At 38.2% G+C, this 24254-nt stretch overlaps 2 protein-coding genes across 2 annotated transcripts; both read right to left on the bottom strand.

Moving 5' to 3' along the window:
* Window positions 1–1389: 1389 nt before the first annotated feature.
* LOC119911927 (sterile alpha motif domain-containing protein 9-like) lies at window positions 1390–4100 on the bottom strand. Its single transcript, XM_038730903.1, has 3 exons — window positions 3362–4100; window positions 2674–3248; window positions 1390–2643 (listed from the first exon to the last, which is right to left on the bottom strand). Exons 1-3 carry the CDS (start codon window positions 4098–4100, stop codon window positions 1390–1392), a joined length of 2568 nt encoding a protein of 855 aa, XP_038586831.1.
* A 6334-nt stretch (window positions 4101–10434) lies between these two features.
* Window positions 10435–19287, bottom strand: LOC119911926 (NACHT, LRR and PYD domains-containing protein 1 homolog). Its single transcript, XM_038730902.1, has 11 exons — window positions 18938–19287; window positions 18147–18233; window positions 12907–12950; window positions 12752–12816; window positions 12130–12338; window positions 11794–12044; window positions 11497–11625; window positions 11216–11259; window positions 11113–11168; window positions 10892–10927; window positions 10435–10718 (listed from the first exon to the last, which is right to left on the bottom strand). The coding sequence occupies exons 1-11, from the start codon at window positions 19239–19241 to the stop codon at window positions 10435–10437; spliced, it is 1509 nt and encodes a 502-aa protein (XP_038586830.1). The 5' UTR covers window positions 19242–19287.
* Between the last annotated feature and the right edge of the window lie 4967 nt (window positions 19288–24254).

The raw sequence follows: 24254 nt of genomic DNA, 5'->3' as shown, positions 1-24254 counted from the left end.
CATGTTTTCACATTATTATGCTCTTGAGAAAACAAAACTTTGTTGTAGCGCAGTTTATAAAAAAAGATGCAACAGAGTGAGCAACACAAAAGAAAGTATAGACAAAAGTAGGAACATTAAAAAAAGTGTTTTTTAAAAGACAACATAATAGCCTAAATGAATAATTAGGAAAACATGCTGCAAAATAAATCTGTAGAAAAGAAAGTGAATCTAACAACTAATTTACACGACAGGTTAAAGTGGAGGACACACGTTTCACAAGGACAAAATCTAAATATTTCACCTACATTCTAGTTATAAACTATGTTGACCATACAAATCTACAACAATAACCTTTGTAGATTAAAACAAACAAACATTATTGCTTCTCGTGTTACGAATATCATTTTAATTAGAGGCCACCTGTTCTTTCCTTAAAATGTTCCTCTAATTGTTTTGGTCACAAGTGGACAGACAAGATGAAGACACAATGTCACCACATCCTAATGTGCCTCATGAAATTGTTTTGGCCGTTGTGACAGGTAGAGTACTGTGGGGGTTCATCAGATTTTTTTGTTTGTAAAGTGCTGCTTAAGACTTAATTATGCTGTAAATGTGCCTGAAAACCTAATGAATAACCTGTAATAGAGGCACAACATCTTTGAGAGTTGGATTATTTTAAGTTTTGGCACTATTACGAATCCCTTTTGTCTTCCTGTACGTTCGCATTAGTCTCAATGTTAAACTACTGTGTAGAGATCACCTGTGAGCTTAAATAATAACATAAAAAGAAAAAAGTTTCAGAAAGACCAAGTGAATTGTAATCAAGTTACGAACCGAGTGGGACTAAACTTCTCTGGTGGTCAAACGATGCAATGCGGACACCGTTTTCCTAAATTACCTCAAACATATCTTTTTATGTTTGAGGTCAAACATAAAAGGCATTTCTGTTTGGTTTTTTTGGCATTTCTTTTTTTATCAGCTGTCTTACTTTACATATATACATACACACACACACACACATATATATATATATATATATTTAAATTTTCCATTTCCCATGACGTTCTGTTACTGAAACATCTACCAAAAACTTTGATGGCAAATCGCTGACACTCAATGACAAGATAACAGAAAGGGTCAATTTGTTTTTGAAGACAATCAACACATCATAGTGATTATTTCATTGCCGGCTGATTTTGTTGCTCAATGGTATATGGCAAATATGGAATATTATGCAATAAAGAACAATATAGTGGCATTTACAATATATTTTATGCTGGAAAGCTAGGGTGTTTTCAAGTGTGCAACATTTATGTTACAGTTGTGAAAGTTATGCACTCTATTAATAACATGTACTAAAATATACACAGAGGAACTAGATATTTAGGTAACATACTATAGATAAAGTTATAGTATGTTACCCTTCTCACCCTTTTCTTCAGTTTGTGTCTGGATGTCAAAGGCTACAGGACCTCTGATGGTAAATCCAAGATAAAAGGAAACTTGGCGTGGTTTCCAGAGGCTGTTTTGCAGGTTTGCATCCACCTTAATCGCTGTGCCACCAACAGTTGCATAGACTCTGTAGTTTCGTACCTCCCCATCAACTTTGAGAAGGCGTTTTTGGACCTCGGGATCTTTAAAAATCTTCTCATTGTTCCAGTTGTTGCCCCAGTCTTGCATTGTTTCCTTATTCTGCTTTAGAACCAGTCCCTCAAGGACCTTTCTGTGAACAATTCTGTTCAGATCTTGACCTTTTCCAATGGAAAACAGAGGGCGGAGGTACCTTGACCGAAAGTGTGTCTTATATGCATGGTCATACGAGCAGCGCATACACTGAATTAACTGACTAAGGTCAAAGACACATTTCTCTTCAATGTCTGTTGGCCAGTACAAGAGGAGGGCTAACATGTGGAGTTCAGGTGCGTCTTTGGAGGTCAGTGGCATTTTCTGTCTGAATGCAGTTAAAAACTTGCAATTAGAGGGAAATATTGCTCCCACATTTATTAGCATGATATGAGAAAAGATGTAGTTGACCAGAGCTGTTACCGAATCTTTGTATAGAACAATTTCTTCCCACCATGTAGTGACTTCTTTAATCTCTGATTCAGTGTATTCTCTGTCAAGACATGAGAGTACGCCAGCAGAGGTGTCTGCCTGGTTTTGTTTAAGCTTCTGGATGAGATCAGCACCTTTTTGTTTTAAATGTTTTGGTGGAGATTCTCCGACATACTTCCTGTAGCAGTCTGAGGTGTCTCTAGAAATGTACAGGGCATCGTCTTTCTTCATGTCAGGCTTTGAGTAGGTCAGAAATTTGTCAAAAAAGGCACATTTTCTCTCAACCTCGTCTCTGAGACTGTTAATGAGGTCGTTAAATCTGTAGAGTTTGTTGTCTCCAAGTAATCCCAGGACAGAGCCCATGGACACCTTCTTTGTGAGAACTCCTCTCCAGGTTTGGTTTTGACGAACAAGTAGGTCAAACACAAGGTTGCAAACCTGCAGGTAACCAAACTGCCCTCTGGTGTTAAAAGTATGTGAGACTTTAGTGTTGCCATCTTCTTTCATGTCTTTACCGTGTTCATTTTCAGCAAGTTCTTCTTCATCTTTGAAAGCTTCAATGGCTTTTGTGGCCAGTTGCAGAATTTCTCCTGGTTTGACAGGACGCTCTTTGTTCTTCAAACAGTTCTTCTAGACTTGTCCCAGTGTATCAGCAACAAATGAATTTTGGGGATCTCTTTCCTTTGCTCTCTTTGCCCACATTTCTGCCTTTTTGTAGTCTTTTATTTCTATATAATAGAAACAAGCAAGTGCCTGAGGATAAAATGGATTTTGATCAAATTGTTTTGTTGCCACCTTTAAAACTGATGCACACTGAGCCTTGTCCTCCATCTTTTGAATGTCAAGAATTAGTTTAGAAAACTTTTCTTTGCACTCTTCACTCTCTGTACTTTTGGTTGGGTCCTCTTCATGTTTCATTTCTTTTGGTCTTCTTTTGGTTAACATGTCTTTGACAAAACCAAGCAAAGATGGAGGAACCTCATCGCTGCACAAACAGGTCAGGAGGTTTCTTGTTGTGTCACTTCTGGTCACACCTGCCTCAGCCATCATCTCAGTGCAACACTTTGCTATCATAGGGTGAGCCATGCAGACTCTTTTTTCAGATCTGGTATCTCGTTGGAAGGTGATGATGAGATCACTAAAGGGCTTCATTCTGTCCTCCAATGAAAGGTCTCCATGGATGGAGTCTTCACATTCCACAAGTCCAGGCACTGAGACTCCAGGAGATATGAGCCTGGTACATAGGCATTCAGCAGGGACAGGAAGGCAGCAAGCTGGGTCTTCTGTGATTTGTCTGCTCTCTTGATTGTTTTGAATACAGCACAGGCCTCCTGGATGTAAGCCTGGGAGAAATTAGTTTGCAGCTCCTCCTTTTTCTCATTAAACCTTTTCTTCTCTGACTCAGAAAGCACTTCCTGGAGGAAAACATGGTCACTCTGTAGAACTGCATCCTTTCTAATACAGCTGAGGAAAATCACAACAGGCATATGGGTGACTATCTCCTGTTCAGCAATCTTCATTGTAATGATGTTCTGCAGATCATCCAAAATTAACTCATCATTCAGTAACAGCAGCACAGTATTCTGGTGGCCTCGACTGCCAGCTGTGAAAAGGTGGACCACCTCCTCTGCAACATCTGAGATGTTTGAGGTTGAGCCTGTTAAAGCAGCACACCTGAAGGTTTTCCGCAAGTCCCACAACACCTGCATGGCCAATGTGGTTCCCCCACATCCTGGCTGGTGGAACAGTTTAACAGTTGATGTTCCAGAGAGTTTTCTTCTTTGGCGAATTTGTTGCACAAGTGTATCGTATCCATCTCGTTTAATAAAAGGGCTTCCAGTGCCATCTGACTCTGCCTGTTCACTTATGTGAAAGTTTAACCATTCAGGTGGGGCTCCTCGGTAAAAGTTTTCCTCTGTCTGCTCAAGATATTTTCGATGGAAAGACTCTCCTTCAAAATGATTTGCATAAAGAATATCCAAGAGTGAGAGGGAATCTCTGAATTCGCTTCCCGCGTAAATTTCACGACTTCCAGCAGTGGACAGGGCTGGTCTGCTGGCCATCTTGGACTTTCAGTTTCCTGTAGCTACTATATCTATAAATAAAAGAAAGCCATATTTTAAATCAGAGGGTTTGTAGATTTTGATTTTTACATACAAAGCAGATCAACACACAGCAGGTTTGTGTTAAAGTCCAAGAATTTATAACTTTAATTTAACTTATTTGAGGTGAAAAGGTGCCTACGGACGAGATCAGGATCTCGTAATTAGAGATGACTGGAAAGGTGCCATTTCTGAGTTCAGGTAAAGTTGGAAATAGATTCACAGATTTGAGCTTCCGGGATCAATAACTCGTAAGCAAAACGTGCTTAAAACACTAACGACACCTCTTTATTATCGTAGTTAAGTAGACAACGAGCTACAAGTACATTTTCACATAAATGAGTCTTCCTAGGAGCAGAACAAATGACATTGGTCTCTACGTGCAGCCGGCTGTGAGACGAGTGCGCAGGGACCAACACCGAAAACACATTCTGCAGAGATATTCAATAACTTCACACTTACACAATATAGTGCCCCCAAAATCACCTTACACATTAATGATATACTGCTGGTTATACTACAACACCTTGTTTAGGGTAAGACTTTTGCATACCTCATATTAGGTAGGTCTATTTTCAATATTCAATGACTTCACTTTCAAGAGTTTTAGTGTCTCAAAAATCACCCCACAAATCATTGATATCCTGCTTGTGATACTTCAGCACTTGTAGAAATATAGTTTTGCATAATTTTGGAGAATTTCTATCTTCAATAACTTTACTGTTATAAGCTGTATTGTCTCCAAAATCACCCTACATGTCAGTGATCTAATGCTTGTGATACTACAATACTTAGTTTGTAGAAATATAGGCTTGCATAATTTTGGGGTAGTGTCTCCAAAATCACCCCAATTATCAATGGTCTCATGTTGAGAATAGGTGCCACCAATAAGGCAGACAGAAAACTTCCCCTGAACACTTACGTAATGAAATAGCGTCCCCGAACACTTTAAAGAACTTTACATCGTGTCCGTTTGGGAACAATCAGGGAACATTATAAGGCAATGTCCTTGACACCAGCAGGAAAGTTATCAAAATGTTCTAGGAAAGTAAAATGTCTAGCTGGGTATCTGTATAACAGTGAAGTTATTTAATATTAAAATCCCCCAAAATTACCTCAAAGCAAATTTTTTCAAACAAAAGTGTTGTAGTATCAGCAATAGAAGACCACTGATGATTGAAGTAATTTTGGAGACACTACTGCTTATAACATGACATTTATTCATTTAGCACACACTTTTATCCAAAGCGACTTACAATCGCTATATATGTCAGAGGTCGCACGCCTCTGGAGCAACTAGGGGTTAAGTGTCTTGCTCAGGGACGCAATGGTATCTCACAGTGGATTTGAACCCGGGTCTCTCACATCAAAGGCATTTGTCTTATCCACTGCCCCATCACCACCCCCTAGCAGTACCAGTAAAGTTATTGAATATTAAAATTCCCCAAATTATGCAAAACAATATTTCTAAAAACTAAGTGTTGTAGTATCACAAGCAGGATATCAATGATTTGTGGGGGGATTTTTTGAGACACTACAGCCTTTAACAGTGAAGTTATTGAATATTGGAAATAGACCTACCTAATATATGGTATGCAAAAGTCTTACCCTAAACAAAGTGTTGTAGTATAACCAGCAGTATATCATTAATGTGTAAGGTGATTTTGGGGGCATTGAATTATTTGAATTATTATTGAATATCTCTGCAGAATGTGTTTTCGGTGTTGGTCCCTGCGCACTCGTCTCACAGCCGGCTGCACGTAGAGACCAATGTCATTTGGTCTGCTCCTAGGAAGACTCATTTATGTGAAAATGTACTTGTAGCTCGTTGTCTACTTAACTACGATAATAAAGAGGCGTCGTTAGTGTTTTAAGCACGTTTTGCTTACGAGTTATTGATCCCGGAAGCTCAAATCTGTGAATCTATTTCCAACTTTACCTGAACTCAGAAATGGCACCTTTCCAGTCATCTCTAATTACGAGATCCTGATCTCGTCCGTAGGCACCTTTTCACCTCAAATAAGTTAAATTAAAGTTATAAATTCTTGGACTTTAACACAAACCTGCTGTGTGTTGATCTGCTTTGTATGTAAAAATCAAAATCTACAAACCCTCTGATTTAAAATATGGCTTTCTTTTATTTATAGATATATATAGATATTACGACATCTTATCTCGTTATTATGACATCTTTTCTCGTAATTATGACATCTTTTCTCATAATTACGAGATCCTGATCTCTTATGAGATAAGGCTTCCAATTTTGTTTTTCTTTGGTGAATGCAATGCGCTTCCTTAGGGTGCCACATGCCCCATGCAAAAGACACAAAAGACTGAAACACGCCTGCATGTGTGCTGACTCAGCAGGGAGTTTTACAAAATTAGAAAAGTTAATCTACAGGCGATTGTTCACTTGGGTCTACTAAACTAGCAGTAATAAAGTTAAAAACAAAGTTTTGGTTATTGTTGTATTAGTTGACTACTCTGTAGAAACGGAACGTTTTCTCTCTCACACGCAGACAGTGACTCCCACGCCGACTTCCGAAGAAAATGTATTCGGGCAGCCTTAATTTAGGCCTATAGAGGTTTTGTAGGCTATATGATGTAGCCTATGATGTAAAGCCTTGCTGTCCCAAACTGCCATTGATATGTGATGTAGTTTTGGTGACACCGCACTGTATGAGGGAAGTTAGCCGCTACCACCGGCAAATAAGATGGACTTATAGGCCTATAGGTTAAATGGTTACAATAATTTTAAATTAAATTTCTTAAAATAATTAAAACCGACCTTAATTTTATCTTCAAACTGTAGAGCTGTTCCCCATAGCGTGGTGTGATTCCTCAGCAGGATTTTTCCCCATCTGCATTTCCACAAATCCCACCAGCTTTGTGTCAAATCCTCATCCCCTACTCGGTCTCAGAGTCCTTCTTCTTCTTCTTGCGACAGGGCTGAACATTATCACCAACTGTCATGAAGAAGAGATGCTTTGTGAAAAGTTGTTTTTGGGTCCATGTGTCTAAACCCTCTAAAATTTCAGTCCGTTCATGTGCATATTTTGAACAGAGAAGAATTAGGCATGATGGACAAGTTTGATCAAAATGCCTTCCTTCCACATTCACCACTGGGGAGAAAAAAATATTTTTTCCCATCTAACTGTCAGGGGTTGTTGAGTGCAGCGGCAGGAAACACAGTGGACCCAAATGCAGACAGAGGCGAGGGTATTGCAGTCCAACAAAGATTTATTAACCACGTAAAGTAGGCTTATACTGGGAGCTCAGTGGCAACTGTCCAAGCACAGCTGAAATACATCAGGTAATCAACAACAGGAACAAAGCTCCACAAGAACACAAGGCACAAAAAAATACAAAATAAAACAGGAAGTAAAGTACTCGGGAACACACGAAGACAGATCTATCTAAGTAAAACACAAAACATGGAAAGATTGCAAAATCAGGGCATGGACAGAGACCAGACCAAACAGGAGACATAAGACTAAGGACTAAGACACAGACCAAAATAATAAAACATAGAAGTACACAGACCAGGAACTAAACATGAATTAAAGCACAACTAAAAAACAGGACTAAGAGCTAAGATAAGAGACAAGACAGATACTAAGAAACTTAAACATGCGAATGAACAAAAGACTAGATTAAACTACAACATTTACAAGATCAAATAAAGCTTGCAGAACACAGAACACAAAACCAAACCTATGAAAACAGACTAAACAGGAAAAATATGAAGACACAGCCAAATCCTAACACTAGCAGCCTATAGCCTATTCTTTCTTTCATCATCTTTTCCATGATCTTGCATGAGGTGCTATTATCTGGACAGTCAATCCTAGTAAATTTTATTCCAGCAAAGTGGACTTCTCTTCATCATCATTCTACTTTGAAGTTTATTTTCTTTCTTTTTCTCTGATTTTTTTGCTGCTGCTGCTTCCAAACTCATCAAACTTTTCACCAAACCCTCATACTTACATACTATTTAAAGCAATATCAAACAACTAATATATCTTAAAATAACAGCTTTAAAATCATTTTGATTGTACAGTGACTTGTAATAGAGAGAATGGTGCGTCTTTCATTCCCACTCTGACCCTCCAAATTGCCTATTCTTGCACAATGTAACTTGGATTGAGCGAGTAGCCTACCATACTCTGCTAGAAGTGCATAATACTTTACCACACTACATCGCACATGGGTCTTGCTTATTCTCAGTACAGACATCATCTTAAATTAGTATGTAATTTTACCTTGCTATGCAATATAATAACACACTTTTAGTGGCACTCTTAGCCGCCGTAAGGGACTAAACACTGACAGAAGAAAAATACGGCCATACGCTAAAACTCAGTTCCTCTCAAAGATCCAAGTTCAATAATTAATTCTTCCACTTAATCAGACTAAACCAAAAAATTACCGTGTAAGCGAATAGATGTGTGAGAACGGTCAACAGAAAGTGTTCACTCCCAGGCTCTCCCCCTCTGTCTGTGAAACTCAAAATAAATAAATTACACATCACATCCGCCTGACCGCCCATTACCTACATCAGTGCAGTTGATACTATGAATATGAGACGAAAAACACAACACACACAGGAGACCTCCTACAACACTTATATTTAACTGGAGTATATTTATTGTTGCAGGAATAAAACTTGATAAAATGTTTAAAAAAAAAAATTACAAGACATCTCTAGGAGAATACAAATCTCAGGAAATGTTGCATTTATAGATGTTCACAATCGTAAATTGCTGATCAGTTTGGCTGATGAGAACTTAAAAATAGTAGGCCTAAATAGACAATCTTATTCTTGTCTGTCTATATGCTACTTCCCATAAAGGTGTGCTCATTGAATGGGCTCTCGGCCTCCCCCATACAATAACATTCCTAGACGTGTATACTCTCTGATACACCTAGGGCAAGATGAGCTTTGCTCTCTTAGCACATGAATAAGCCCAATTTCTGAATATATACACACATACATATACATATTCTTGTATTAAAACCTTTATTATAATAATGTATACAGTTAGAGGAATTCCTATGAGAATTAAGGTATTCATGTAATTATGGTGTACACATGATGTCAACTGCTGCAATGAATTAATTACAGGTAGAGCTGGACAGGGAAACAATGGTGTCAAAGAAAATAGAGAAAGTTTAGGAAAGGAGAACCTTGCAATAAAGCCCATAAAAGGAGGAGCAAAAGAGGTGTATAAAAGTGAGCCTGATCAGTTGCTCCCTGGAACCATCTCAGATTTACAGATTGTTTTTTTTTTATTTATGTATTATACTTTTGATATTACATTAAAACCTACATCATATTTAAGCTTCTCATTTGTTTGTGCTACTTTATGACATAAGTGAACAGAGTGGTAGGGGACCTAACATCTAGCCCAGAGGAGGTTTTCTCCCAAAGTAAAATAAAAGTAAAAAGAAAAATATCAATGTCAATATAAAAATAATTCCACCTGTTTTTATTTTAATTAAAACTCAACTTGCTTTGATGAATCCATGTCACATTATTCTGGTCTTAACATTTAGTTGAAGGGACCCTGAGTTTTTGATTGTACAAATACAACAAAACAACAAAATAAAACTTCAATCAATTCATCATACATGTCTTACATTTTCAAATCCTGAAGTCAAGCACATTACAGCAAAACTACAAGTCAACATCAAGACATGTGGTTTTCCTTACAAACTAAATCTACACTCAAAATCTTTGTAACTGTCCCATACAATTTAAACATTTTAAAAACACAAGTGTGTCCTTTACATTGGTTTTGCTTGACCCATCGTGCTTAATGTAAAACATTTAGAAGAAAACAATGACATATCAAAAGACATGTATTAAAAAGTGTATTTATTTCCCACTGAGAATGCACATTTCTTTAGTCTTAAGAGGTTTCATATTTTCGTGTTTCATAAACCCATAAAAAATGTTCAGAGCTTACAGTGGTTTCCCTAATGAAGTCACTCTTTTACTCTGACGTGTGTGTTGTGCAATATATAAATGAAAAGCATTCCTTTTCACTTTGCTGTTTGACCAGTTTGACCAGAGGATGCAAATCATTTGCAGGATAACATTTTGTCTAACTCTCCAGTCCACTTACTCAGTGTTTATAAGTATATAAATATTAAATGAAACCTCTTTCTTTATAGTTAAATCACAATATATTTTATGTCAGAATATACACTAAGCTTCTTGTTGTCCTCTCCTGTGCCATCATTAAATTTCACATTCAGTTTGTTTTTTGTCATCTAAGCGACAAATGTCCACTTACTGTCCGAAGCTACAACCAGATTCAGATTCCTCAAGCTCAAGGATGAGAGCCCTCAAACTTCTCATCCCTTTAAGGATTTTATAGAGAGCGTCTTTGGCTTTTGCTGTAGTCAGAAACTTAAGAATGTCCCTCATCTGGTCTTGTGTGGTTTCTTTAGCTCTTACAGCATCATAGTTCTCATTTGAGATCAGCCCCCTTTCAATGAGCTTATCCAGGACGGCTCCGATGTCGCTCACTCTGTTAATGAGAGCTGTCCGATGGCGATCCACAAAATGCTGACCTGAGGATGACATGGAAGATAAAAACAAAGCAAACACACAGTGAATACCAGATGTTCAAATGGTCATAAGTGGAAATTCTAAGCAGAGGGTAGCAATGGGGTTTAAAATCACTATGTGAGGTCATCTTATCATTTCTGACTCTTATTCTTGCATATTAAACGTGTTTTCTTACCATCTTCATGATCAGTGCTTTGAGTTTTGTAGTCTCCTGCAATAAAATACGGATCACAATGCCAATTAGTTACTGGATATAGCTTATGTCTATCTTTTACATTAAAGTTCGAGTCATCTGCTTTGCTGAACTGTACACATTTAGCTAAACAGAAGAAAGGGTGTACATAATATAGTGGGAGCACAATTTCTTTTTTAATTCCTCAAAAAGAAACCACTCACCTCTTCGAACAGTGCAGGCCCAGACAGTGTCCTCTTTACTATTTCTCCTTTGTTCACTTTCAAGTTTCAGGTCAAAATCACTGTCTGCATTTCGGATACACACCTCAGAGAAATTGGGTTTCTCCTCTCACATGTGAGCTTTAATGTCTGTAGATGAAATATTGTTTTAAGGGCATTTGATTTTATTCCTGTTCTTATTTCGGTTTCAGTTGTAACAGTACATGCTTTTATGTTTTTAAAGTGGGAAAAAAATATCCTGTGTATAGGGTTGTGGGGGGCTGGAGCCAATCGCAGCTTGGTCAAACACACTAATTTTAAATAATTTATTCAGATCTTTGATATTTGTTAAAATGATCCCAATTATTAAAACGGTTAAAACCTCACTTCAGGATGAATTGTAGCTGTGTCCGTATCTGTTGTGAGAAAGAAATTATCCAGCATCTGAAGAGACTTCTCTGGGCTTGGTTTTGGGATTATTATTGATCCATAAGATGTCTCCTTCCTCTCCACTTTCTGTGAATAAAAGTAGAAGCCCTTAGTAGCCAACACTGATATATATTTTTGAAATACAATCATAATGGTTTTGGTATGTCTTTACAATTCTCCAACATTTCCAGCTGCGTAGTTGTAACTTCTTGCAATAGTTTGTATTAACTACTGTGAAAAAAATGAAACAATAACCTGTTGTATATACTGATCAGGTGGGACCAGGTAAACATGCAGTGTGAGGAATTCCTTTTTTGTCTTGTATATTAACACGTCACAGTAAACCTTTACTGGGAAGCCCAGTTTCATCATGACCCCCCTTGGAGAGAAAGTTGTCTGGTGTAACTTGACGTGGGACGATGTCACATCAGACACTTGTTCCACAATATCACCACAGGTATCCATGTGTAGAACTGCAAACATGTCTGACGTTGTAGTGTCGTGATCTGAAAAAAACAAAAACAGTATTTTGTGAGGAGAAATACATACAAAGGATTGAACTGTTTTCATCATACATTTATGTTCACCTACCTATCCAGTGTGGCAGATGCAACTCCTCAAAGTTCCCAGCTGTGACTTTGATGTCCAGTAGGGGTCCTGCTGGCATGTAATCCATGCATGAAGGCTTCTCTCTTTGTTCATCCCATGAACAAAACTGATACTTGAAGCTGGCCTTGTCCTTACAAACCCAGCGCAGGGCAGACACACTGCATTCATACTGACCTGCCTTGGACTGTAGGCTAAGGAGCGAAAGGGAAAACAAATGGATTTGGATCTAGGATGGACTGAAATATCGAATTAAAGGGAACGCTACACATATTTTATGTAGTCTATGTAAAGCATTACTGCAGTGACATCTAGGGGTTGAAAGTGTGTTGCACACCAAACCTTAGTTCGGTGTGGTTGTACCGTACCAAATGTGAAGTATTCCAGTACTACACAGGGTGTGGGTGTGCAGAGCATGCAGCTAGCACAGCCATTTAGATTTGTTTATCTTAGGTGTCAATAGCGGGGCCCACACTCACCATAAATGCCATTGTTTTCTTTATGCCACTTTTCTTTCTTTTTTTTCCTGCTGTGGGGTATGCATATTTTGCTTTGCTTTGCTGTTATGGTTCTTTAGTGCTGTGACATAGTAAAATGTAATCTTTACCTATAAATCTGAACCTCATCCACTTTTTTGATTTTGGGTTCAAGTTTAGTCCAATCACTGGAGTCCTGTAACAGAAAGCAAACATTTTGTTGTAAATAGTTTTATAATAATAACGGTTAGATCAGTTGTTTTGCAAAGCAAACAGAATAACTTACCGCAACACCACCACATGATCCTAGCCTCAAGATTCCCAAAGGCCCTTGTTAAGACACATTGGTAAACAGTAAAATCATTACTTTTGAACATTCTCTGTCACCACTTCAATGTGATGTACTTTATGCAAATCGACATATTTTCATAGTCAATGACGCTGATTACGTAGATGAATTGCCCCACTCCTAGTTGCCTGTTTTGGATGTCTAGGGTCCAAACTCAAAAGTCCCTGCAAAAGTGTTGGAACAGTGAGGCAAATTCCTTTGTTTTTGTTCAAAAGGTGAGTATGAGACCAGAGTTCACAATTTCATCTCTCATTTCCTGATATTCATAGCTAGATATGTTAAACAAATCAGGACATACCACCCTTTGTTTGAACCCACTCATTTTGCAAGTGAGCAAAACTATTGGAACATATGACTGACAGATTTTTCTTGTTGCCCAGGTGTTGCCTTTTAGGTTGATTGTCCAAACTTAGAACATGACTAGTCTAAGTTTCCATCCTTGGTTCAAACCTATAAAGACTGCATTTCCTGTTAAAGAGGATAAACCAACATGAACACCAGAGAGCTGTCTGTGGGAGAAAAGCAAGCCATTGTCAAGCTGAGAAAAGAAGGAAAATCGACAAGAGCCAGTGGACAAACGTTGGGCGTAAGAAGCACAACAATTTGCTCACGTCCTGAAAAAGAAAGAAACTACTGGTGTACTGAGCAACAGACGTCGAACAGGTCGGCAAAGGAAAACAACAGTAGTTGATGACAGAAATATCGTGAGAGCTGTGAAGAAAACCCCCAAAACATCAGTAAGTGACATCACCAACGACCTCCACACTGTTCGAAGAAGACTCAGAGCAGAAATATAGATCAATAGATTTTTGGGTTAAATAGGTGAAAAGGCTGTTGCAATAATCCAGGCGTGATGAGATGAAGGCATGTAAAATGGTCTCGGTGTCCTTAAAAGTTAACATAGATCGAATTTTTGCTATATTTCTAAGTTGATTGAACAAGCTTTGTGGTGTGCTGCTCGAAATTTAAATTACCATCAAACCAAACACCAAGGTTCTTTGCCACAGGCTAAATGTGATTTACTAGCGAACCAGCAGATGGCAGTATTTGATTTGCCATCTGCTGAGACCCGATGACCAGGATTTCTGTTTTGTCTGAGTTCAGCTGGAGGAAATTATTTGACATCCATTTTTTAACTTCACAAAGGCAGTTGTTTGAACTCAGCATTCCAGGATCTGTGGATCTGACGGGCAAGTATATTTGTGTGTCATCAGCATAAATATGAAAAGAAATGCCATGTTTATGGATAATATGTCCAAGGAGAAGCAGATACAAGGAAAACAAAATGGGTCCTAAGACCGACCCCTGAGGCACACCATATTTAACTGGACAGAACGAGGAGACATAGTTGTTTACAGACACGCAAAACTTATTAACCTATTTGACAGGTAGGATGAAAGCCATTCTAGGGCAGTACCAGAGATCCCCACCCAGTGCCTCAGTCTGTCTAACATGATGTTGTGATCAATGGTGTCAAAAGCAGCGCTAAGGTCCAGGAGTACCAGGACTGAGAACACACCTTCATCAGTATTAAAAGGTCATTGGTGACTTTAAGCAGGGCAGTCACAGTGCTGTGGTACTTCCTGAAACCAGATTATAACTTTTCAAATAATGTGTTATTTTCCAGTACAGTGAGCAGCTGTTTGGACACAATTCTTTCTAAAATCTTTACAATAAAAGGCAGTTTTGAAATTGGTCTAAAATTTTGTGGGAGGGAGGGATCTAAACCAGGTTTCTTTAAAAGTGGGTTCACGCAAGCCATTTTAAAATAATCAGGGACACAACCAGTAGATAGGGAGCTGTTGAAAACAGAGATCAAATGGGGCCCAACAAAATCCATTACTTTCACTAAAAACTTTGTAGGTATTACATCAAGTGGGCTGGAGGACACTCATTTGTGGTACTGTTTTTAAAAGCTCAGACAAGTCGATGGGATAAAACTGGTTAAAAGTACCTTTTTACTTTACACAAACTTTAGTGCAATGGAGCAATGTGCCACAACAACCACACTAGCACATTAATCCATGGGACTGTGTTGTCAACAATGTCCTTTTTCTTCTGTGTTTATATTTTCTTCTTGTGAAGTACAACATGTCAATACTTCTCAGGTTCTTGTTGATGTGTTTTGTGATGTGTGATTCCTTTTGTGATGTTTTTGTGAAGCAACTCTGCACAGTGCCCAAGCGGAATTTCCCCTTGGGGACAATAAAGTTAACCTAACCCAACCTAACCTAACAAGACGGGGGGTTGAGATATCGAGCCTCAACAGACAGCTGAAGTAGCCCAAAGGAGGGGGTGAAAGGTTTGCTTCACTCACAAGTGCTGTTTGGGCAGTTTTGACCATAACACCTACCACCTCCGGTGAAGTTGAGATAACAGACTATGCATGACTATTAAAATGACAATATTTACCTTGTCCAGAACTAACCTCAACCTGAACCAGGCTGTGAGGACCTCAGTGACCATAAACTAAACAAACTCTGACTGCATCACACATCCAACACACACAAAGGCTGCCCTCCCATTTTCACGCTGAAACTGATAAGAAAAGCTAGTTACCTCGAAACATCAAAGAACCCTCTCACTATTCACACCCAGTTGTGAAACTAGTGAGGAAAGCCAGATGCCAGGAAAGGAACAGCCTCAAATTCCTTTGTAGACAAATAAATGTGGTCTCCTCATAAACCTTATTATTACCTTGTTTGAATTAAATGATCTGTAAGTTACTTAGTGGCCTGACACTTATATTTGAGTATTTCTATTACCGTGTTCTTGTTAGAAACTGTGTTGAAAAGAAGAAACCATAAATAAGTTAATTTTGCAGTGCTCTTTAATCTTCAATGCTCACCGTTATTCCTGCATTTAATTTAAGTTGTAACTAATGCTTTGTTCCAAGCACCTTTATATACTTTCTTTATAAATGATATGGTACACAAATATTGTCATGTGTTAAATAACCATCTTTTGCTCATGACCCAAAGATTGAGATAACTATAAGTAGATAGGTCAGAGGATTCCCAGGTCCTCTCATGGAACCAGTGTCCCCCCCAGCGGACAAAAGAAGTATTGCATGCCATTGTTAACTGCCTCTCCTTGTGCCTAATTTACATTACTCTGTGTTTTACTGTTTGTAATATGATCCCATGTTCTTATAACTTTCTTATATATTTTCTTATAGTAAGAATGTTTAACAATCAGTATTCTCCTGGATGTTAAGTTTAGTTAAGATGCTCCTTCATCTGAATGAAATGTTTTTTCTTAACTGGTAAATATCATAATTGTTATGTACAATTTACTATTTTACACGACAGGTTAAAGTGGAGGACACACGTTTCACAAGGACAAAATCTAAATATTTCACCTACATTCTAGTATGAACTATGTTGACCGTACAAATCTACAACAATAACCTTTGTAGATTAAAACAAACAAACATTATTGCTTCTTGTGTTACGAATATCATTTTAATTAGAGGCCACCTGTTCTTTCCTTAAAATGTTCCTCTAATTGTTTTGGTCACAAGTGGACAGACAAGATGATGTTGTGACAGGTAGAGTACTGTGGGGGTTCATCAGATTTTTTTGGTTGTAAAGTGCTGCTTAAGACTTAATTATGCTGTAAATGTGCCTGAAAACCTAAATGATGATGTAATAGAGGCACAACATCTTTGTAGAATTGCAGAGTTGGATTATTTTAAGTTTTGGCACTATTATGAATCCCTTTTGTCTTCCTGTACATTCGCATTAGTCTCAATGTTAAACTACTGAGTAGAGATCACCTGTGAGCTTAAATAATAACATAAAAAGAAAAAAGTTTCAGAAAGACCGAGTGATACCGGAATTCCAATATATTGATTGATTTTGAATTGTAATCAAGTTACGAACCGAGTGGGACTAAACTTCTCTGGTGGTCAAACGATGCAATGCGGACACTGTTTTCCTAAATGACCTCAAACATATCTTTTTATGTTTGAGGTCAAACATAAAAGGCATTTCTGTTTGTTTTTTTGGCATTTCTTTTTTATCAGCTGTCATACTAATATATATATATATATATATATATATATATATATATATATATATATATATATATATATATATATATATATATATATATATATATATATATATATATATATATATATATATATATATAATATATATATATATATATATATATATATATATATAATATATATATATATATATATATATATATATATATATATATATATATATATATATATATATATATATATATATATATATATATATATATATATATATATACACACACACACACACACACACACACTCACCTAAAGGATTATTAGGAACACCTGTTCAATTTCTCATTAATGCAATTATCTAATCTACCAGTCACATGGCAGTTGCTTCAATGCATTTAGGGGTGTGATCCTGGTCAAGACAATCTCCTGAACTCCAAACTGAATGTCAGAATGGGAAAGAAAGGTGATTTAAGCAATTTTGAGCGTGGCATGGTTGTTGGTGCCAGACGGGCCGGTCTGAGTATTTCACAATCTGCTCAGTTACTGGGATTTTCACGCACAACCATTTCTAGGGTTTACAAAGAATGGTGTGAAAAGGGAAAAACATCCAGTATGTCACAGTCCTGTGGGCGAAAATGCCTTGTTGATGCTAGAGGTCAGAGGAGAATGGGCCGACTGATTCAAGCTGATAGAAGAGCAACTTTGACTGAAATAACCACTAGTTACAACCGAAGTATGCAGCAAAGCATTTGTGAAGCCACAACACGCACAACCTAGAGGCGGATGGGCTACAACAGCAAAAGACCTCACCGGGTACCACTCATCTCCACTACAAATAGGAAAAAGAGGCGACAATTTGCAAGAGCTCACCAAAATTGGACAGTTGAAGACTGTAAAAATGTTGCCTGGTCTGATGAGTCTCGATTTCTGTTGAGACATTCAGATGGTAGAGTCAGAATTTGGCGTAAACAGAATGAGAACATGGATCCATCATGCCTTGTTACCACTGTGCAGGCTGGAACACACACACATATTATTTATATATATATATATATATATATATATATATATATATATATATATGTGTGTGTGTTTCAATTTTTCCATTTCCCATGACGTTCTGTTACTGAAATTTCCAAAAAATACATTTAATTCTTACTGTACTTACCTCCAGTGATATCTGTCCAGGCAGACAGTTCTGGTTTTATTTGCTCAGAGTTTGAGATACTACCGCCACGTAGCTCCAATGCCTTTACTGCCACAAAGTACAATGGAATGGGATATCATTAGTCAAGACTATTTTATTTGTAAAGCACATTTCATATACAGGTAAACTCCTGATAATCCACGGCCTTTTTCGGTGAAGAGTCTTTTTAAAATGCAATATTTAAACAAGTTTAGCTGCTGAAGCACAACATGTTATGTTTTACTATGATGATGTTGCACTATGTTAGTAGGTAACAGGTGCAAACAAATAATAAGCTAAAAATACATAAAATGTTAGGTGACTACAAGGTGTTTGTATTACTTAATAATTTTGGAGCACATATTATATATGTGTGTGTGTGTTTAAATTTTTCCATTTCCAATGACGTTCTGTTACTGAACCATCTACCAAAAACTTTGATGGCAAATCGCTGACACTCAATGACAAGATAACAGAAAGGGTCAATTTGTTTTTGAAGACAATCAACACATCATAGTGATTATTTCATTGCCGGCTGATTTTGTTGCTCAATGGTATATGGCAAATATGGAATATTATGCAATAAAGAACATATACTGGCATTTACAATATATTTTATGCTGGAAAGCTAGGGTGTTTTCAAGTGTGCAACATTTATGTTACAGTTGTGAAAGTTATGCACTCTACTAATAACATGTACTAAATATACACAGAGGAACTAGATATTTAGGTAACATACTATAGATAAAGTTATAGTATGTTACCCTTCTCACCCTTTTCTTCAGTTTGTGTCTGGATGTCAAAGGCTACAGGACCTCTGATGGTAAATCCAAGATAAAAGGAAACTTGGGGTGATTTCCAGAGGCTGTTTTGCAGGTTTGCATCCACCTTAATCGCTGTGCCACCAACAGTTGCATAGACTCTGTAGTTTCGTACCTCCCCATCAACTTTGAGAAGGCGTTTTTGGACCTCGGGATCTTTAAAAATCTTCTCATTGTTCCAGTTGTCTTGCATTGTTTCCTTATTCTGCTTAAGAACCAATCCCTCGAGGACCTTTCTGTGAACAATTCTGTTCATATCTTGACCTTTTCCAATGGAAAACAGAGGGCGGAGGTACCTTGACCGAAAGTGTGTCTTATATGCATGGTCATACGAGCAGCGCATACACTGAATTAACTGACTAAGGTCAAAGACACATTTCTCTTCAATGTCTGTTGGCCAGTACAAGAGGAGGGCTAACATGTGGAGTTCAGGTGCGTCTTTGGAGGTCAGTGGCATTTTCTGTCTGAATGCAGTTAAAAACTTGCAATTAGAGGGAAATATTGCTCCCACATTTATTAGCATGATATGAGAAAAGATGTAGTTGACCAGAGCTGTTACCGAATCTTTGTATAGAACAATTTCTTCCCACCATGTAGTGACTTCTTTAATCTCTGATTCAGTGTATTCTCTGTCAAGACATGAGAGTACTCCAGCAGAGGTGTCTGCCTGGTTTTGTTTAAGCTTCTGGATGAGATCAGCACCTTTTGTTTTAAATGTTTTGGTGGAGATTCTCCGACATACTTCCTGTAGCAGTCTGAGGTGTCTCTAGAAATGTACAGGGCATCGTCTTTCTTCATGTCAGGCTTTGAGTAGGTCAGAAATTTGTCAAAAAAGGCACATTTTCTCTCAACCTCGTCTCTGAGACTGTTAATGAGGTCGTTAAATCTAGAGTTTGTTGTCTCCAAGTAATCCCAGGACAGAGCCCATGGACACCTTCTTTGTGAGAACTCCTCTCCAGGTTTGGTTTTGACGAACAAGTAGGTCAAACACAAGGTTGCAAATCTGCAGGTAACCAAACTGCCCTCTGGTGTTAAAAGTATGTGAGACTTTAGTGTTGCCATCTTCTTTCATGTCTGTCCCATGTTCATTTTCAGCAAGTTCTTCTTCATCTTTGAAAGCTTCAATGGCTTTTGTGGCCAGTTGCAAAATTGCTCTCGGTTTGACAGGACGCTCTTTGTTCTTCAAACAGTTCTTGTAGACTTGTCCCAGTGTATCAGCAACAAATGAATTCTGGGGATCTCTTTCCTTTGCTCGCTTTGCCCACATTTCTGCCTTATTGTAGTCTTTTAGTTCTATATAATAGAAACGAGCAAGTGCCTGAGGATAAAATGGATTTTGATCAAATTGTTTTGTTGCCACCTTTAAAACTGATGCACTCTGGTCATTGCCCTCCATCTTTTGAATGTCAAGAATCAGTCTAGAAAATCTTTCTGGGTCCTCTTTAATATCTGTGCTAATGATCGGGTTCTCTTCATGTTTCATTTGTTTTGGTCTTCTTTTGGTTAACATGTCTTTGACAAAACCAAGCAAAGATGGAGGAACCTCATCGCTGCACAAACAGGTCAGGAGGTTTCTTGTTGTGTCACTTCTGGTCACACCTGCCTCAGCCATCATCTCAGTGCAACACTTTGCTATCATAGGGTGAGCCATGCAGACTCTTTTTTCAGATCTGGTATCTTGTTGGAAGGTGATGATGAGATCACTAAAGGGCTTCATTCTGTCCTCCAATGAAAGGTCTCCATGGATGGAGTCTTCACATTTGAATAAGTCCAGGCACTGAGATCCAGGAGATATGAGCCTGGTACATAGGCATTCAGCAGGGACAGGAAGGCAGCAAGCTGGGTCTTCTGTGATTTGTTTTGCTCTCTTGATTGTTTTGAACACAGCACAGGCCTCCTTGATGTAAGCCTGGGAGAAATTAGTTTGTATTATGTTAAAGCCATGGAACTTCTTTGATTTATCACCGTATTTTCTGCTGAGCTCCTCCTTTTTCTCATTAAACTTTTGCTTCTCTGACTCAGAAAGCACTTCCTGTAGGAAAACATTGTCACTCTGTAGAAGTGCATCCTTTCTAATACAGCTGAGGAAAATCACTACAGGCATATTGGTGACTATCTCCTGTTCAGCAATCTTCATCATAATTTTTTCTTGCAGATCATCCAAATTCTGCTCATCCTTCAGTAACAGCAGCACAGTGTTCAGGCGGCCTTGACTGCCAGCTGTGAAAAGGTGGACCACCTCCTCTGCAACATCTGTAATGTTTGAGGTTGAGCCTGTTAAAGCAGCACACCTGAAGGTTTTCCGCAAGTCCCCAACACCTGCATGGCCAATGTGGTTCCCCCACATCCTGGCTGGTGGAACAGTTTAATAGTTGTTGTTTCACGTTGTTTTCCTCTTTGGCGAATTTGATGCACAAGTGTATCATATCCATCTCGTTTAATAAAAGGGCTTCCAGTGCCATCTGACTCTGCCTGTTCACTTATGTGAAAGTTTAACCATTCAGGCGGGGCTCCTCGGTAAAAGTTTTCCTCCGTCTGCTCAAGATATTTTGGATGGAAAGACTCTCCTTCAAAATGATTTGCATAAAGAAAATCCAAGAGTGAGAGGGAATCTCTGAATTCGCTTCCCACGTAAATTCCACGACTTCCAGCAGTGGACAGGGCTGGTCTGCTGGCCATCTTGGACTTTCAGTTTCCTGTAGCTACTATATCTATAAATAAAAGAAAGCCATATTTTAAATCAGAGGGTTTGTAGATTTTGCTTTTTACATACAAAGCAGATCAACACACAGCAGGTTTGTGTTAAAGTCCAAGAATTTATAACTTTAATTAAAATTAACTGAGGTGAAAAGGTGCCACATGACCCATGCAAAAGACACAAAAGAGTGAAACACGCCTGCATGTGTGCTGACTGAGCAGGGATTAAAGTTAAAAACAAAGATTTGGTTATTGTTGTTTTAGTTGACTACTCTGTGAATTACACGCAGACAGAGACACCCACGCCGACTTCCGAAGAAAATGTATTCGGGCAGCCCTAATTTAGGCCTATAAAGGTTTTGTAGGCTATATGATGTAGCCTATGATGTAAAGCCTTGATGTCCCAAACTGCCATTGATATGTGATGTGGTTTTGGTGACACCGCACTGTATGAGGGAAGAGCGCCCAGATTAACCTGTGACACAGCTTCGTACCATCGATCACGTTTATATTCCGCTATCTTTGCCATCGTTACCAACATCGGCTTGCCAGTCAACATTTGTATCACGTATCGTTATTTATCTGACGTCGATCTGACCTGAGAACAGTTTGTCACAGTAAGTGATGTTTAGGCTGAATTACACTCCGCCCGAACACAGCGTGGAGTCAGCTGTGGCCACGGTACATGCTCAAATTAACTTCTGATACAACAGCTGTGTCGCTCATGTCACTCACTCATTTAGCAAACACACACATTGGAAGCAGGGGGTGGTGTAGGCTACATACGATGTCTGTGCTCACTACTGGTGTGTGAGTAGGATGAACAGAGATTAGGCCTACAGTATGCAAATAAAATATGAGAGAATCACTGTAGCCATACAATATAAAGCTGGACAACATATTTCAGAATTAATAGCTGTATAATTTCCTACCTGTCACTATTAAGACCCACCAAAATCAAATCCTTAACAATGGCTACACACCAGCTGCGTTGTCACAACACAAAACGCACTTTCCACAGTTCCAGTTAAACTGGCTTATCTTTCCTGAGCTGCAGTTTATAAACACCATTGCCCATTGGCGTTAAACAAACGAAATAAAAAGTTGTATTTCACTTTTTTAAAGTCACACACACAGCGCTGGAAGACACAGCAAGAGATGCGCTGCCAAGTTAACGTTACCAGTTAACAGACAGATTCACTGCAAACACATGTAACGATACAGTTAAGTAGGCTATTGTTATTTGCTGACATCAAACTTGGAGAGGAGAGCACAAGTTTACCTGGCTATGTTGTTCCCCGATTTTCTCTTATGGTGTTTTGTTTGTCTTTTTCGTGGCCAACAAGATATTTCTGCTTTCGTCTTCTAAACCTTGACACCCGCTTTGATCCGAGGGGGAGGTGGGACTTAGCAACTGACAGTCCAAATGCCAGTCCCTTAAATGTTGACTGGTGTTTTTTTTCTTCTGTATATTGGCCTATCACTGACAACGCCTTGATTTTCTAAGAACTAGGTATAAACTGACTTGTCCCTATCGTTTCCATCTTGTGAAAGATCGTTGTGTTTTCACATCCAATATATACAGACATAGGCTATATACGTATATATGTGTGTATATACAGATTTTCTAAAGCACTGAGGCGTAAGAGTGGATAAACAACACTTATGTAAACGAAAACCTTAACAGAGGCTTTAATCAGTATGAATCTAGTGTTTTTTTCCACACAAAGATAAATCATTTTTTATTGGATCCTAAACCTTCAATGAGAGACATCACTGTCTTGTTTTAAAATGAAAACACTGTTTAAGGATCTTTTCGTGTCATTCTCATGAACCTAATATTGCATATTGTAATGTCTCGCAAGCTAAGTGTCCCTATGTCCCCACCACTTTCTAAACAGTCTTTCTACACAAGTGACACCCTTGTATTTCACATCATTTGATTCGCATCTACATAATGTGAAACCTGACTAGAGTGACTGCAGTGAAATGCCACACCCAAGGTAGGTGGGTACAACTGCAGACAGGTACACAGGTATTTGTATAGTTGTAAAATGAAAGTGCCAGACAGTTTGTGACCATACAATTTAAGAACACTAAGGAGATCATTTTGTCTCAATTTTTTTGTGTGAACAGATTCACAATCTCCTCCCACAAATACAAAAAGATTTGTAAATTCATAAAATAAATAAATGTATTAATAATAAATAATATCGGTGAATACAGTAAATTAATTTACAAAAACTTAGGTACATACTTGTGAATCACAGTTCTACACTGATGGATTTGCATTTTACACACATGGAATATTGAGACAAACTTTCTGTCAGTCCAAAGGAAAGTCCACTCGTATAGCTTGGCCCTTTTGGATGTGATCACCTGCTGATGACATCATTTTCAATCTCAGAGTGTATTGAATCTCTGCATCCAGTGTTTTGAGAGTTAATGACGGTGGGAACAGGCTCAACAGGTTTGTAAGTCAGGTTGCCAGATAACTTGGTCATGAATTTGAACATGCACTCAATGTTCACATGTGATGTTCTGCTCGTAACATCACAGTAGGTCAGTTTTC

The sequence above is a fragment of the Micropterus salmoides genome, unplaced genomic scaffold (genome assembly GCF_014851395.1).
Source record: "Micropterus salmoides isolate LMB-PRFRI ecotype aquatic unplaced genomic scaffold, ASM1485139v1 Ms_hic_scaffold_2, whole genome shotgun sequence".
Taxonomy (NCBI): domain Eukaryota; kingdom Metazoa; phylum Chordata; class Actinopteri; order Centrarchiformes; family Centrarchidae; genus Micropterus; species Micropterus salmoides.
Note: the sequence above shows the minus strand (reverse complement) of the source record. Positions and strands in the feature narration are given on the sequence as shown.